General features: G+C 40.4%; 1 protein-coding gene across 1 annotated transcript in view; it reads right to left on the minus strand.

The window, feature by feature from the left end:
- COX16 (cytochrome c oxidase assembly factor COX16) overlaps positions 1-13751 on the minus strand; it is a 50664-nt gene extending 36913 nt beyond the window's left edge. Inside the window, exons 1-2 of the mRNA XM_086750132.1 lie at positions 13650-13751; positions 309-386 (exon numbers count right to left, since the gene is read on the minus strand). Coding sequence (XP_086606258.1) covers positions 309-386; positions 13650-13715 — 144 coding nt within the window. The 5' untranslated portion in view covers positions 13716-13751. The remainder of the gene's footprint in view (positions 1-308; positions 387-13649) is intronic.
- Positions 13752-16485: the final 2734 nt, after the last annotated feature.

A 16485-nucleotide genomic window follows, 5' to 3' on the forward strand; every position in this document is an offset into this window, starting at 1 on the left:
CTCCTTCTAGATGTGCTACATTTCTTTCTCAGGACTCAGAATTGCCACTTTCAATCAAACAAAGGAACAAAATTTTTCTATTACTCACATTGATCCGTTCCCCAGATGGTAAAAGGATTCATCATCATGTCAGCCCCTTTACTATTACCTACTCTACTCACTGCCTAAGAGCTCAGCTGCAGCCCAGGGCCCAGTGGTGAAAGGCAAATCCCAATACCAACAGTCTGCTTGTCCTAGTGATGCTTTAGAAGACAGTACATACGCAAAATGAAGTGAAAAGGAAAAGTAAAGAAAACCATTTGAAATACTTTGCCATGTAGTTTGTGGACATCGTATCTTATTTGAGTAAATTCACGGAGTCCAAAAGATCCTCCAATAAGATATAGCTGAAAAACAAAACATGAAAACAGACATGTTAGGACTACTATGAGAAAGAACACTTTACAGACTTACAAAGGACACTTTTCATACTGACCCAATTCATCTACCAAGGGCTCCTACTATTCTTCCAGCAGAAACACCAAGAACTGAAGAAAATAACCAACTGGAAGATATGTATAGGAGAAGAGGCAGTATATGTAAGTCACAGCCGCCTTCTGAGCCTGGATTTCACAAATTTCCTCCTTCATATAAAGATAGCTGCTTCACAACTCACATTTTCTAGGGACTTCCTCTCCTCTTACCCCTTCTTTTTCCTCCTCATATGGCTTCCTGACATAACTGCAGCAAAGGAACATTTACTTCACTGCCATAGGATTTATTCTCATCATTTTCAAACTCTATGGGGAAGTAACAATGCTGCACTTACTTACTCTGATGTCTGTGGGTAAGAGATCTAATTAAGCTTCTGAACAGACTGTGGTTCAATGACACACTATCACATAGGCTAAGAAATCATATCCAGCACACCTGCATTTCTGTTATTGCCTCCTTAGCTGTCTTGCAATTCCCCCCACACCTATGAAGCTTATGAACAAGAATAACAAAGGGAGAAATGGAGGGGGAAAAAACTTCATATCCATATAAAGAAACCATTAAATTATTCTTTCTTATGACAGAGGGATATCATAAAACTGTATATGTATTTTTACAATTAAAAATTGACAGACCAGCCAAAAGATCAAGTATTGTTAACAAACACCATTAAGGACTTGAAAATTAGCTTAGAAATTTAGCTACTTTGTGGAAGAATCAGGCTGCTTGCTCCTGTTCTGACCTGACAGACTCCGTCTGCTGTTCTCTGTTAAAGCACAGGAGGCCAAAAGGTTTCACATCTAGAGATGCACATCTAAGGAAGGTGGAAGCACAAGGAAGCTCTAAGCAGCTGAGTGAAAAGAAAAAAAAAAGAAAAAAAAAAAAAAACACACTCCAACACCACCCTATTTTATCACATCACATTGCTGATACAGTTCTTCATTACAGGCTGTGCTGTACCGGTAACTGTTTTCTACACAATGCTGCCTGATTTCTTGCTACATATTAGGTTTGCATCAATGGCCTGTGTCCAAAAATTGATATCCTTATGCTGCACAGGTAGTCAAAACGTATGTTCTTTCCAAAAGATATGCTATCCAGGTCACTGAAGCCATAAAGCCATATTCATTCAATTTCAATTAAAAAAAAAAAACCTAAAAAAAAAAAGAGCCTTCTACATTTATTCCCTCTGAAAATTGCAGAACTATGTGATTTCCCATCACGAAAGTAAAACTACTCACAGCCATGTGAATGCGCACCCCACACACACTTAGATGCTGGTATGTTACAGACTGGCACCCAGGAACTAATGTGCTCTGTTCACAGAACAGGGAACCCTTCACCAATAGCCAGCAGTTAAAGGCTTCACAGTTTCTTTCTCACCTGGCCCTCCTGGTAAGCCAAAGAATCTAGCTGATAATTAGAAACAAATAGACCAAAATTTTGTGATACGAACATCTAGCTGCTAGGCCACAGAACTCTGATTTCAGAAAGCTAATCAGAAAACCATCATGTGATAGCAAGTTAACTTCTTTCAGTGACTAGAAATTTGACCTACCAAAAACCAGATGGCATCATATTTGTATCATTACTGTTCAAGGAAGTAAAGATGCTCTTGCAAATACTGAATCATCAAAATACACAATAGAAAAAAAAAGTATTTGTATAAAGGGGAAAAAAAAGTCTTTGTCTTATGTCAATATTTTGGTAAGAAAGAAAAACAGGAAACAGAAAATAACATATTCAAAATAGTTTAAAAGAATCTGAAAATTATTCAAGATTTAGTCAATAAAAGCAGATGTGTTAGCTGAAGATATAGCAACACATGATGCTGAAAGTCTCAAGGATCAGACTATAACTGAATTGTAATATGGCTGACGTCTCAGCATAAGTTTTCATTAGCTGATCTTCTTTAATTCCTAACAAGTATTATGTTAATTAACAGCCAATGAGTTAACTTAACAAACTTTGAATCCTAACGAACAGAAATCAGAAGCGCTGTAGTCAAGTTTACAGCTCTTACAAACCACATCTTACTGCCTTTGTGTACATTAGCATGCTGTCAGAGTGGCTATAGTGGGGCAAAAGCAACTGCACTAGAAATGGTGCAGTACACAGTCGTTAAACTAGGTAGTAAGTAGCAATTAATTGTGACATCAATTAAAAAATAAGTTTGCCCTACAACAAACTTGCATGAAATCTATACCATTATGAGATGCAGTATGAACAAGTGGAAGACCTTTAAGTGGCCTGTTCCTCATAACTCAACTATCATTTAACATAATGAAAAGGTACACCGTGGCTTACAAAGCCATGCTCCAAGCTAAAAAAGAAATATTACATTCTTCAGCTTTGATAATTTAAAACTATGTAACGTAAACTGCAACTAAGAGAAAACAAGTAGAAGGTTGTTGCACGAAATAAGTCATGTGCTACTCATTTTGTCTCATCACATCCTATCTCTTGCCTGACAGTAACCATTTATTATACAGCGCATTCTACATTTGCAGCTATGCCCATGATAAATAACTTGATACACATACTCCTCTCAGTTCCTTCCTTTAGACCGGCTTTGGCCTGAGACTGTAATTTTACTCACATCACCTCTATAATACTGAAGGGCAAAAACCCACTTGGTTTCTGATGTACTTTTGCTCTTCATACAGCATAAGCAGTATAACTAGCCTGGCAACGCGGCACATTTTGCTCATCAGGCGTTACCAGTATAGCGGCCTTTACACTTCCAATACCGCAATGGCTGATGTATCTTATGACAAAAGATCAGTTAGGCTGCATCAGAGTCGAAGCACATTGATGCTGTATGAAATTACAAATGCCACTGAAATATTACACAGTGTAATGCTGAAAGGTTAGGATTAAGATTAAATAATTTTCAAAAGCATGGAATACAAACAAAAATGTAAATATGTTTACAATTTTACTTGACCAATGTTCTAAAGAACCAAACACGACGTCTAAGACTTTACTGCAAAACCAGACCAGAGTCAGTCATATTCAGCACTTACTTAATCAACCAACAGCATGTCAATACAGTTAGCTGACAACCCTGAGCATGAATTGCTGTGATCTACACAAGCCAGAGCAGCAATGGACAGCTGCTCAGTCAATTAGATTTTGTGAAAACTGTGTTCAAAAGCCAATAAAAGAAGGTATAAATGAGTTTATGCAACTATAATAGCATTAAAGGTAGTAAAGGTCTCAGTGACTGACAACGCACGGGGTGGAAATATTCATCTTGGTTTAAGTGTTTTCTTTCTCTTTTTTGCATTATGAGGGAAGATGTCCTAATTACCTTCATTTAAGTTAACTGTATTTAAAAGAAAGAATGCATACATACAAACAATAACAAAGAATCAAGAGTCACCAGTCAAACTAATCAGAAGTGGGATAAGACTCACCTTACAAATTCCAGCAACATTATCAGCTTGTTGGCTTTGCATAATGTGTATGTCTCACATGCATTTCTAGTTTCCCAATTACAGAAATAATTTCTACATGCCTTGCAAAACACTCTTCAGTTTAAAAAGCACTACAATGGATGAAGTTAAAAAAGCACTACAATGGATGAATTTGCTCAATGTAAGCCAAGGGCAATGTAAGCGAAGTCCAGTATGTTCCATCCACTAGTCCACAAGAAAAGAGACAGTAGAAGCTACTGAGGATGCCATATAAATAAATCAGTTAGGTTGGCAGCACTCTAATGAAGTTAGGCTCAAGTTCTCTCTCCAGTTAACTGAAAGGGGAAAAGTAATGCCATATATAATGAAAATTAAGACATATTTTTCTTCATTGCCATTTGAGAATCATATAGATACTTAACCGACATAAAATGTTAAGTCATTGGCATCTGAAGAGTACTCAAGCTGGAAAGTTCAAATACACCTGCATTCTTTCATTGTGAGGAAACTATTCATTTTATATGCTTCAGAACGTGGAGCAAAAAACATTATTATGCAGTGAACATCATCGGTTTAGTTACTTGAATGCATTCAGCAGATTGAAGAAACGATAATAACTTCTCACTTCTTCCTTTACACCTGACATTTACCTTAATAAGGCAAAAATCATAAAACATACTAGTCAGCCAACACTTAACACCAAAGCAAACAGTGTAACAGCACTGCTAGCACAACCTCCCACTAAAAATCTCACATTGGATTATTCCTTTATGTCTCAGTGAGTACACAAAAAAAACCCCTACAATGTTGTAATGCAATTACACATGCATGGAAGACTTGCATGTTGCAAAACAAAATGAAAGACAGGATGTGACATAAGAGCACCATCTGTCACATACACTCAGCAACCTCAATAAATGTTTTATGTAAAAAAATGACACAAAATTCTCTTTAATAACATTCTTTTAAAAATTCTATTTGTGCACTTCTCCATTGGGAAGTATGTTATGCAATCAGTTAGGGACGGCATCAGACCGATCCCTTGAACTGCATCTTAGGATGAGAACTACTTCTATTTGTCACCAACTACAGTGAGATGTTCATGGAGGACTCACAGCAGCAGCAGAAGTTGGGACTTACCGCAGATCCCTATCTTTTTAGTTTCCTGCATAATCAGGAAACTTCAGTCCCTTGGGTTAACAAAATAACAAGAAACTATCTGGCAGCACCAGCAATTTGCCGTATTACAGGCGTCTCTGTTGTCAGAGAAAGCCATTCCTGCCGTAGCATCAACTGTGAAAGCCACATTACAAAATTACATTTGTCATAAATCCCTAAATTAACCAAATCACAATATTTAGCACTGGCAACACAGATTATGCAGTGGTGGAAAATGTTATGATACATAGCACTGGAGAAGGAACACGATAATTTTCTAATCTCTTCTTCAAGACTGCCACTGCAAAACCCTCCAGCTATTCATCAGAAGCTTCAAAACTAGAACAGTCATGTGAATTATTTCATTTCATTTTGCAGTGATCACAGTAAAAAGGGTTTTGGGGGTTCCTTTTTAAAGAACTGTCGTATGTGCTGTGCAAAACTGGTGAAAGATGGCAATTCGACAGCCCAGAAGACTGAAGTCTCCTATTTGCTCCCTAAATAAAGCAGCAGGGCGAGCTGCCAGTCCCAGAAAAGACCCAGGCAAGTCATCTTAACCTGAAGCGCCCCCCTCTGCCCGCTCTCACTCAGGAGTTTATTTCCTACGGCCGTTCCAGCACTTGGCTCTAACACTGAAACGGCTGAGAAGAGAGAAAAACAGCGCAGAAGTTCCTTCTCAGAAACTTACTAAATCCTCTCCCCACCCTCGACGGAAGTAGAAGAGGATCTACCTTTCCTTGTTGTCTACAACAAATGGAAATCACTTTTAGTTCTGATCAGGGGCCTCCTTTGGGGGAAAATGGAAACCAAAACTATGCATCCTCAGTAGTTACTTCATTCAAAAGCACGACAAAGAGAATGCACCGATTTAATGCATATACTAGAATTCATAAATTGCAGAAAGACTGAACTGTATTACATTCAAAAACAGGTGAAAGATGCTAGTAGATGACCGCACGGACCCCATGCTGGCAACCCAGGACAGCAGCTGGTATCAGGTTAATTGGCTCAGCACAGAGTCTGTTCAAAGCAATTTTAAAGATTGCAAACATGAATAGCTACAAGCCAGAGTACAACAAAAACTGTCCATATCCTTTCAGTGCTACTATTCTATGTTTTAGGAAGAAAACAAAACCTTTGTTTACTAAAATGTCCATTTCATAACAGGTTGGAAATCACAGAAAATGCATTTAAGATAAATCAATCTAAGAACAACGCAGAAGAGACAGAAACCCGTACGTTCCTCAGTAAGCATTAGCGAAAAAGGGCATTTTCAGCCACAGCATTGTAATTTTGCATTATACATACTGCTTGGGCTGGTCAGATGACAAGGGAACTTCACTCAGCAGCTGTCTGAAAACCAAGTTGCTGTGGTGGTCAAGCTGCAGTTTCTGAATCCCACCTTCTCTTTCTTCACAAGCTTCTAAAAGCCAAAATTTTGATTCCTTACTAAAATTATCATTTCCATTAGTCACAGGTTCAAATCTAGCCAACGTACACTACAACAAGAAACTGTTTACACCTCATGGCAACTGGTATTGTGATGTGGTAGGCGCAGCTAAAACCAGCAATAAACTGAAGGCTGCATTAAAGAACATAAAAAGAAACCACTACTAGTCAAGTAATTACTTCCCTATTGACAATGCTGGACAGGGGATGAACATGAAATGTACTATAGAGTAAATCTTAATCTTACATCTTTACCTTCACCATCCCTTGAAGAAGGTGGAGACTTAGAGCAGGACTAAACACACAAAGTGAAAACAGGCAAGTCTGTACTTACATCGCTGTTCTGAGGCTCAACATAGAACCTCAGCTTCCCCGAGTGCCAGATTAGTCCATTCTAACAGCATTAAACAATGCAAATACACTCTTTATATTTAAAAATAAAAGAGGGAAAATCTGGAGTACTGAAGAGTGCCTATTTGTTTGTCTAACATTTATCTAGAAAATAGCACTCAAAGATTAAGAATCAAAATAAAAGTTTAAGGTGTTGATTCAAAAAATGAACTCAAAAATTTAAGGCCTGACAGTCAACTGAAAGATGGAAGTCTGCTAATTTAGACTGCACAAACTGGAGTCCACAGAAGCCCATTCAGCTTGAACACACTGGCTTACACTCTGGCACAAACAGTTCCAGGGGGTGGTTTTGTCTGGAATCTCTCCACACTCCACTGTGGGTTCAAACACACACAGATGAATAGGAGATGCAAAGCAGAAGCTCAGCAGAAGCTGAAGATCTATCTCAACATAAACTGAGAGGCCCAATATTTATAATACAAGTCAGTGAAGCATAAAAGCAACACTCTGTGATTCACTGATTGGGGACAGCCATTTTAAAATTCTAAAAACATCTTGTATTTATTGCTTTTCTAGGCTACAAATGTAATACTTGTGACTTTTACAGGCAATCACAATTTATCTACAAATATTAGAAGTCAGAATTCTCTTCTCATGGGTAAATGTTAACTTCTATTCATCTCTCAAAAGCATATTAACATTTAAATCAACTGTTCTGCATATGTCAAATTTTATTGTATAGTTACATGAAGTAACAGATATTAACAGAAGTCCTGCAATTCAGTATTATGAATTGTTCAAGGCGATAATGTGAACGATGTTAAAAATAACACTGACATATCTAAAAGTGAAAAATGCTGATTGTAGTAATTCTTTTTCAAACCATAATGCAGTAACAGTTTCTATACATAGACACTGATGGCAACAATAGATCTCAGAAACCTGATTACTCCTGAGAATAATTTTCCTTATTTCTCAGCGTTCATGTAATCTTTTATGATCCTCCAGAATCTGTGGGAAAAAGTGTGCCTTGTATTTAACAATACCCCAGGACTCAGAAATCAGCAGCTTTTTATGAAATGAATTAGGAATGTTGTATTTAAAGAAATCTTTGGAAACTTTGTTATTTAAATGCAATTAAATGATAAAAAAAAAGTCTCCTTACCCATTAACTGTGCAAAACTTTCACTTTCAGTGACTCACAGCGCAATAAAATACCATTTCACAATATTTGCACAACATTTCTGAGAATCAGTCATGGCTTCCAGACGACCCTGACCTTACCAGTGAACAAAACTAATCCACAGATGTCTGGGAAAGGTGTTTTGTTTTGTTTGTCAAAAAGGCTGAGTGACAACTGGTTCATTAAAAAGGGCCTGAGATGCCACTGACCTTCTCTAATGGTGCCTGGAAGCACTGACCGCATTGCTGCAGAGACTCTCTCTTATCTGACTTTTTTTCTTGTCCTGTACATGACAGGCATTCTTGGCGTCTCTTTACGAAGTGTTTACCAAAGTAAACTTGCACTGTTCAAGGCAGCAATATAGATGGCATTGTAGCACAGTCTGTGTGCATAAACACTGATGGAAATAGATTTTAGAAACATGTTTATTCCCAGAAAAATCTTTCACTGTTCCAAGCTACCTCCATCTTCTCTTTTGGCAAAACTAGGCATGTAAAAAAAGACTAGAAAATAAAAAAAAAAACAAAGACAAAACTCAGAAGGAGAAGCAAAGTACTTGTACAAGTACAGTCATTAAAGGGTGAGAAAAAAAAAAACCCAGAAAAATGCAAATAAGTAAAAATCTACAGCTACAGATATGGAGAATATTGCAACATACTGCAAATTTGAAACTTGCAGCCCTACATATATAGTGCAATATACATATTTCAAGTCTGCAATAAAAATCAGCAAATGAGCCACAGATTATATTTTCTGTCTGCTAAGATGCCAGTTCAGATCCACAGAATTTAATTTTTCCCTTCTAACGTGTTCACAGCAGACCTGGAACTGCATCTATTCATTCATTTTGCAACTTGGAGAGTATGAAAGATCCTTGTCTAGAATTGGATAGAGACAGAACCAGAAGCACAAGTTCTGGAAAGTAGTGTGAGCATATTAAATAATCATTTTTAACATGTGTTTTAAAACTGTTACTCCTTTGCAATTATGAAATCCAAACATGTTTCCTCAATGATCTAGAATAACCATTTATACTTGTCTGAAAAAGTAGCTTCCAGCAACCTTCAAACATCTGAACTGCACTAGTGAAGTAACCTTACATGTTCAGTGTCTCATAAGAAAGGTATGACACTGGATCGTAGAATCATAGAGTGGTTTGGGTTGGAAGGGACCTTCAAAGGTCATCTAGTCCAAACCCCCTGCAAGGAGCAGGGACATCCCTGACTAGATCAGGTTGCTCAGAGCCTCATCCAGCCTGGCCTTGAACGTTTCCAGGGAGGTGGCATCCACCACCTCTCTGGGCAACCTGTTCCACTGTTCCACAACCCTCATTGTAAAAATTTTTTCCTAATATCTAATCTGAATCTACCTCCCTCTATTTTAAAACCATTACCCCTCGTCCTATCGCAACAGGCCCTACTGAACAGCCTCTCCCCATCTTTCATGTAGGCCCCCTTGAGGTACTGGAAGACTGCTATAAGGTTTCCCCGGAGCCTCCTCTTCTCCAGGCTGAACAGCCCCAACTCTCTCAGCCTGTCCTCATAGGAGAGGTGCTCCAGCCCTCTGATCATCTTGTGGCCCTCCTCTGGACCCTCTCCAACTGGATCCACTAGCTATAACACCAAAGAGCTGCCTTCTCTCAAGATCTTACAGAAGCATCATAGCAGCAGTGGGACACTGACAGACACATCCCTTTTGGTCAGGTAGAGTTTATTGTGGAATATAAAGCAGCAGTGACTGAAGTTCTTCTACAACAGAACCAAGTATCCTGAAGACTTGTAAGTTAAGCTTCACGTGACAAGGAAAGAGTACCCATTATCACAACAGGAAATGGAGATGTCAATATAGCTGACAAAGATGTTTAAGTTACCACAGAGGTGGCACAGCCCTGCACCGTAACAGCAAATTTTACAGACACATCTGTAAGGTCGCTGGAGTTCATCCCAACATCTACACAGATGTTACCATCCTTACCAACGCTTTAGAAGTACTCACCCTGTAGCACTCAAGCTGTTAAGATATTCCATGCCAGGTTACATCACTCTCCTGCATGCTCACTGCTTTATGCCATGCAGAGATATCTTATCTGCGAAGTTTACAGAGTTAAAGGAAACATTCAAAAATCAAGGTTTCCTGCAGGTTTAATTCCTACCCCCTCAGTTTTGTTGGTGCTCACAAAGAAACACTCTTATCTGTTGAGAAAGTATGACTGAAAACTGTGATTTACAAATCTTACTCTGAAAGCTGTTGTCATTTTGAGGTTTAGAGATCAACCAAGAAAATTCCTTCTGCACTGAAATATTCTAACAGCCCCAAGCCCAAAAGAACAAAGAATAAAGGATCAAGATATTTTACACTAAAAAGTAATAAATATTTTTAATATATTTTTCTGCATGCGTGTGTATAATGAGACACAAATTCGTCTTTGAATTATGATCTTTTTTACCTTGGAGCCTTTAGAAAAGGCAGCACAAGGATTTTTCATTCAAATACGCAGTGTAAGAAGACTATATGAAAGACGTTTGATATTTTTTCCATAAAAAAAAGCAAATACAGTGCTGATTAAAAGTCCAGCAGTACTGAAGAATAAGGTCCTGTACCTGCCTAGTGAGAAAAAAAAAAAATACATACAGGATGCAAGAATCTAACAGAAACATTTGGTTTCAGTATTACCAACAAATTCAGCTGAATTTAAAGGGTTACAAAGGCATGCTTCTTCTGATTCCATGCATAGATTCAGTGTCTTTTTTGCTGTAATTGATCTTTTAGCACAATTCTGTTCAGCTTCAGAGATGCTTTCAGAGTTCAATAGACAGCTGGGGAACGGACAAGAATTGCATGAATTTTCCTTTTTCTTACTCCTTGGGAAGCCTTTGGGCAGCAACACAGAAACATTGTGAAGTATCCACAGGGGAGTATAATCTTAGGGCAGGGAAACATGAAACCCTGGAAAGAAATACAATAGAATATTTCTCTATATAATATTGTCTCTGGAGGAAAGATCTCTGTGGTTACAGAAACTGAATGAAATTAGGCAATACAAAGTCAAAGAAAATAGTCTCAACAATTTCTGCTATGATCTATGGCAAATCATGCAAAAACACTAGGAGAGCCAAAAGGACAACCACAGGTCTACCTTGGCCTGGGAAGCTGAAGCCCTAGCTCCAGCACTGAAGAAGAACCGAGAAAATCTACGCCACTGCTGACAGACGGTTGTTCAACCTCTCCTTAAAAACCCTAAGTAGGTACAAGTGCTCTTTCCTAACAAAGAGTAATATTTTCCTAACATCTCATCTAAAGTTCATTTATTTCAGTACTTCTTTCCCACCACTCTCAATATATGATGTACAGAACTTTTCAGACTTTTCTAAAATAAACCAGGTCAATTCCTTCAAGCGTTCCTTAAAGATAGAATGTCTGCTTTATGTTTTATGTTGCTCTCCTCTAGATTTTACATTTTGTCTTCATCATCTCTATAATGGCACCACAAAGTTAGGAAATTACTTCAGCTGAGGACTTTGAGTAGGCTGGAAGAGTCCTGTTCCACGTTTTTCTTTTACTTTACTTTTGTCAAGTTTCTGTGTCTTATTCAGACATTCTGAACATTTCTTGTTTTCCACAGTAACACAGCCCACATTATTTCTGGCAGGACCCACTCCAGCTAAGATACCTTTCAATTTGGAAGGCACCTGGTAACTACATTTTATAATATTTTTTCAATCCTTTGAGAAAGCAAATTATAAGAAGCGTACCTTTGCCATGCTTTCTCTTAAGTACAATTCTCACAGGGAAGGTAATGTAGAAAGCTTTATCAAGATCTTGTGTATTAGTTGCAGCTCTTCACTTACTACACCAGTTAACCTATCAAATATCAGATCTGATGTATTTATTATTGAAAAGCAATGGTGACTTTTTTCTCCACCAGGTTACCACCTCTAAGTATCTATAACTCAATCAAGTAGTATTTTCCCCAAACCTTTTATGGAGTTAAAATTGAGCTGGAGAGTACTAAACCACCTGGGTTCCTCGCTCATTTTGAAAGAGAAATAGCAAACCTCAAATAATTACATTAACAATAGCACTGTGGTCTAAAACTATATCCATTCTTAAACTAAAGAATAGCTATTTAGTTATTAAATTAAAGAATAACGTCAGAGCACTAAAAAAAAAATGACATGAGAAACTAGAAAGAAAAATAAATTCAGTCTATGCGTGAAGGCAGCAAAGTTCTGGACAGCCTTTTAGGTATACATGCATGCAGCAGGGTACCTAAACAGCTGTATGTTCGGTCACTTTATGAAAGGTGTAATATGAAGAGGTTGTCTGCAATATCAGGGAGTGAAGTTGCTGATGCAAATGATTCATACAGTTGTGGTATTATCACACCAGTTTGATGGTTTGTCTGGGTTTTTTTAAATCTGTTATCATTTCTTACAAATATCTTCATCAATATATTGAGAAAAGACACTTTAGTGTATTCAATTGTGTGACTATTTCCACTTGAAGTCCTTACTCTAGAACCTTTTTTTAACTCTCACAAGTGTCACTGTCCTTCTTTAGACCACTTCATTTTTTCTGAGGTATGCTGCTGAATATTTGAGGAGGACAACACTAATTTCTCTAGCAGTATTATAAAAATGTTGGAATTATCCTTTGCCATACACTTTATCCACCTTGAAATTTGCTTGCTTTTTCCAAACCAATTGCCTATATGGAAAATGAGAAAGGATTTGCATAAACAGAAACCACACTGTCCTGGCTGCTGCTTCTGTCTTCCTTCCTTCCTTTCCATCCATAAGCGCATCCGAGTTGTTTAATTTTTCCTCTAATGCACACAGGTACTTAGGATAGGCAAGTGCCATCTATTATGCTGTCTGTCTTGTAATTTTGTTTTATTCCTCTGACTTTATTGATCTTTTCTAACCTCGACTGCTCTAAATAGTTATGCCTCACCTATCACCTTGCGCAGAACTGTTACTATAACCTATCAACCCATTTAACTGAAATTATTTCAATTTATTTAGATGTACAAATTATCAGACCAACACTGCCATCGCGGTTTGCAATCAGTTGAAAAGCTAAAGGAAGCCAGACAATCACATAAGCAGTGTTTTAAAGGAAAAACACCAAGACGCCTTTTCCTCACCTTGTAGTTCAGAGTATCTTTAAGAGCGTGCTTTATAACCCTCTCCTTGACCTCCAAAGGCCACCACTGTGGCTCACGCCCTCCCTCCACCTCCTCTCCAGTCCCCTGCGGGTCCTGACAAGCCTGGGAGACAGAAGCACCGTCCACCAGCTAACACCAGTCCCCCTCTCCTCCCTGCCAGCATGCATTCACCTGCCGGTGTCCCCTTCCCCGCCGTGTGCCAACCCCCCCCGCCCAGCACGGCAGGACTCGCCAGGCGCACACGGCCCGGTCCCTGCGCTCGGGGGGCCGGGCCGGCCCACACCCGCCCCCGCCCCCGTCCCTCAGGCAGCCGCGGGACCGCGGCATCCCCGGCGCCCGCTCGCCTCCACCGGGTGCCGCCGGGGTGGGGCTTGGCGCCGCACAGGCCCGCCCTCTGGCCGCGCCTCCTCCCCGGTGCCGGTGCCGGTGCCCCCCGCGCGGTGCTTACCAACAGGGGGACCCCGAAGGTCATGGTGCGACCCCTCCACAGCTTCCGGAGCCTCTCCATCTCCATCCGCCTCCCTCCCCACAGGCCCCGGGCGCCTCCCTCCCGCCTTCGGCTCCGCCACTTCCGGCGGGAGCGCGTCCGCCCGCCACAGTGGCCCCCCCTCCGCCGTGGCAACGCGCGCGGGGAAACTGGGTTCCGCTGTGGTGCCGGGGCCGTGCGGGCCCTTCCGTGCCCCCGTGGGGCGTTCGGCAGGAGCTGGTTTGGGCCCCGCGGCAGCGCGGCTGGGCCCCGCGAGCCCGTACCCCCGCTTCTCCAGACGCACAGTGGCATTCTCATTTTTGGATTAGGGCTGCTGCACATTATGCTGTTATTCTTACTGTTGATTACTTTCGGTGCCTGTGAATGCTCATTCGTTAGTATCACAAAACATTTGACGCTTATATGGTGCTATTGTATTAAGGTAATTACATCCACGAGTGGCAGTTCAGTCTGTCTGTATTCCAGGACTGAAAATTCGAAGTTAGTCACTACAGCATAGTCCCTAATGGTGAGATGAAATCACCATCCACAAAACTGCAGTAACCCAGGCCTGTCCCTGAATTATCCTACTAAGATAAAATTCCCTTTCCATATGTATGGGGAAGGGTAAGAGGAATTCGCCTTCGGTAAAGCCACCTTTGAAGTCACAGAAGTGAGAAAACAACAAAGGACTACAGAGAAGACTCTCAAGATAACCCTGAGGCTGATGAGAGGCTAAGTCTACCATGTGGCCGGATTGTTTGCCACAAGAAGTCCCTCAGGCGAAGTTCCCTTCAAGAACCTCAAAGGTGAAAGAAGAACATGTTTTCCTGGGCAAATCCATTCCTGCAGACAGAGGAAAAGCCTGCAGCGAGTAGTTTGGTAAGAAATGAAGGCTCATGCTGTGCATAATGATGAAAAATCCATGCGAGCATCAACACCTGCCACAGCATTCCCAGCAGTGAAGAGTGCTATTCCACCTGCCAGCAAGGTGCAGATTGCCTTTTCTTGCTTGAGAAAGAAAGGTACTGCAATCTGGAGCCTAGAGAAGATTTAGCACTGCGTATACCTACTTTGTAAGGACTTCCAGCAGTACAGCTGTATTTCACATATGCAGGGTTACTAGTCTCACTGAGCATACCTATCTGTTTTGTGTTGAACATTTACAAAGACTTTCAGGTGAGAGCACTTGACTCAGATTCTTGACGTTTTTCTGCGTTCTGAACTTCCTTTTGTGCTTCTGTGGAGTATTTGATAAAAGGACTTGGCTTGTGAAAGGAGACCTCAAAGGCAAAAATCTGCCACTTTGCAAAATCACAATCAAATGATGACTATTTCACGTGACTGACTAGTTCACTAAATCTCAACAGAGCTAGGGATTTCACCTCCCTCTACACATCAGAAAAGACAGCCTGCAGAACTGAGGTCAGGGACATTTCAGGAAAGCAAGAGGCACGGAGAGGCTAAGACCTTCTGCAGCTTATACCTGGGATACCCTGGCAGGGTGAGAGGGAGAGCAGGACTGAAATAGCAGGAACCATTGCCATTCAGGATTGGTAAGTGTGGAGGACACTGCTGGAGAGAAACATATGCAGCCTCTGCTGTGTGCAGTGAGAGCTGAAGGCTGTGTTAGTATTCACCCAGTGGATGACCAGAACTTAGCCAGCCAGCTGAATCTTTACTTGTAACAAGAGACAAGCCAGCTCAACAATGTTAAGCTACACATGCAGTCCCTACTAGCTTTTGTAGGTGAACACACATCTTTACTGAGGGCTGCCTTCTGTAATTTTGAACTTTCCATCAAAGCTCATTGATTAAAGCAGTTTAAGTGAAGGCCTGGCCACTAGCCATGTCTTTCATTCTGTAGCCTGGTTTCCTAAGGAAAGAAGATTGCCATGATCATACTCTCTGTTCTCCTGCATTGTTGTCCCTTATCCCAATCACAGTGGACTCAAAAAAATTTTATAGCCTTTTCAAAACAAAGCTGGCTACAACAGCGTTAATGGGCAGTCTTACTCTGAGATTTAGAGCCAATAGTCATTCATTCCTGCTAGTAATTAAAGGTGCAGTGCCATGCCATCCACTCAAAAACCTTTCAGCTACAGCCACATGCACAATGGTGGAGCACTGACACGTTACAGATAAAAGCACATACTCTCCAGGCATAGGCTGCGATGTTTTCAGATATTACCGTAGCCAGAGGCTCTGCCATGCTCTGGTAGCCTGTGGCAATGGCAGAGTTGAGCTAGGAGAACAAAAGCTCCTCTTTTAAATACTTCCCAAGTCACTACACAGCCTTTCCACAACCCAAATCATTGCCTGATGGCGAGCAGAGCAGGGACAAAGTGGAAGAGGGCACCTGCTGCCTCAACTCAAAGAGTAATTTTAAACCATTTGAAAATGAAACACTGATGATTACTTCCTTTGGTCTTCTCCATTAATCACATCAAGGAATTGGTGGAGGTACTTTACTTAAGTTTTCTGAACATGTCAATAAGCCACTACATATATACAAACTAAAATAAGAAGAAAATCAAATACATACAATAAGAAGATAAGCTACCATTATTGCAATCCAGTGGCCACTAACTTGTAAGAGCTTCTCCAGCCTGGAGACAAATAAACAGAAATGAAGAATAAAAAAAATGACGTAGCAGGAAACAATTGCTTCTTGAGTACCTCAATAACATGAAGGCAATATAGGTCTGAATTCCAGAAATGCAAACTCTCCGCTGGGAGCGATGAGAGCAAGAGAACACGTCTGTGTCCATCCCCATGCTGTGCTGAGAGCGGGATGAACTCATCACAGAGCACAGCC

The sequence above is a fragment of the Chlamydotis macqueenii genome, chromosome 5, assembly GCF_036417535.1.
Source record: "Chlamydotis macqueenii isolate bChlMac1 chromosome 5, bChlMac1.mat, whole genome shotgun sequence".
In the NCBI taxonomy this organism is placed as follows: domain Eukaryota; kingdom Metazoa; phylum Chordata; class Aves; order Otidiformes; family Otididae; genus Chlamydotis; species Chlamydotis macqueenii.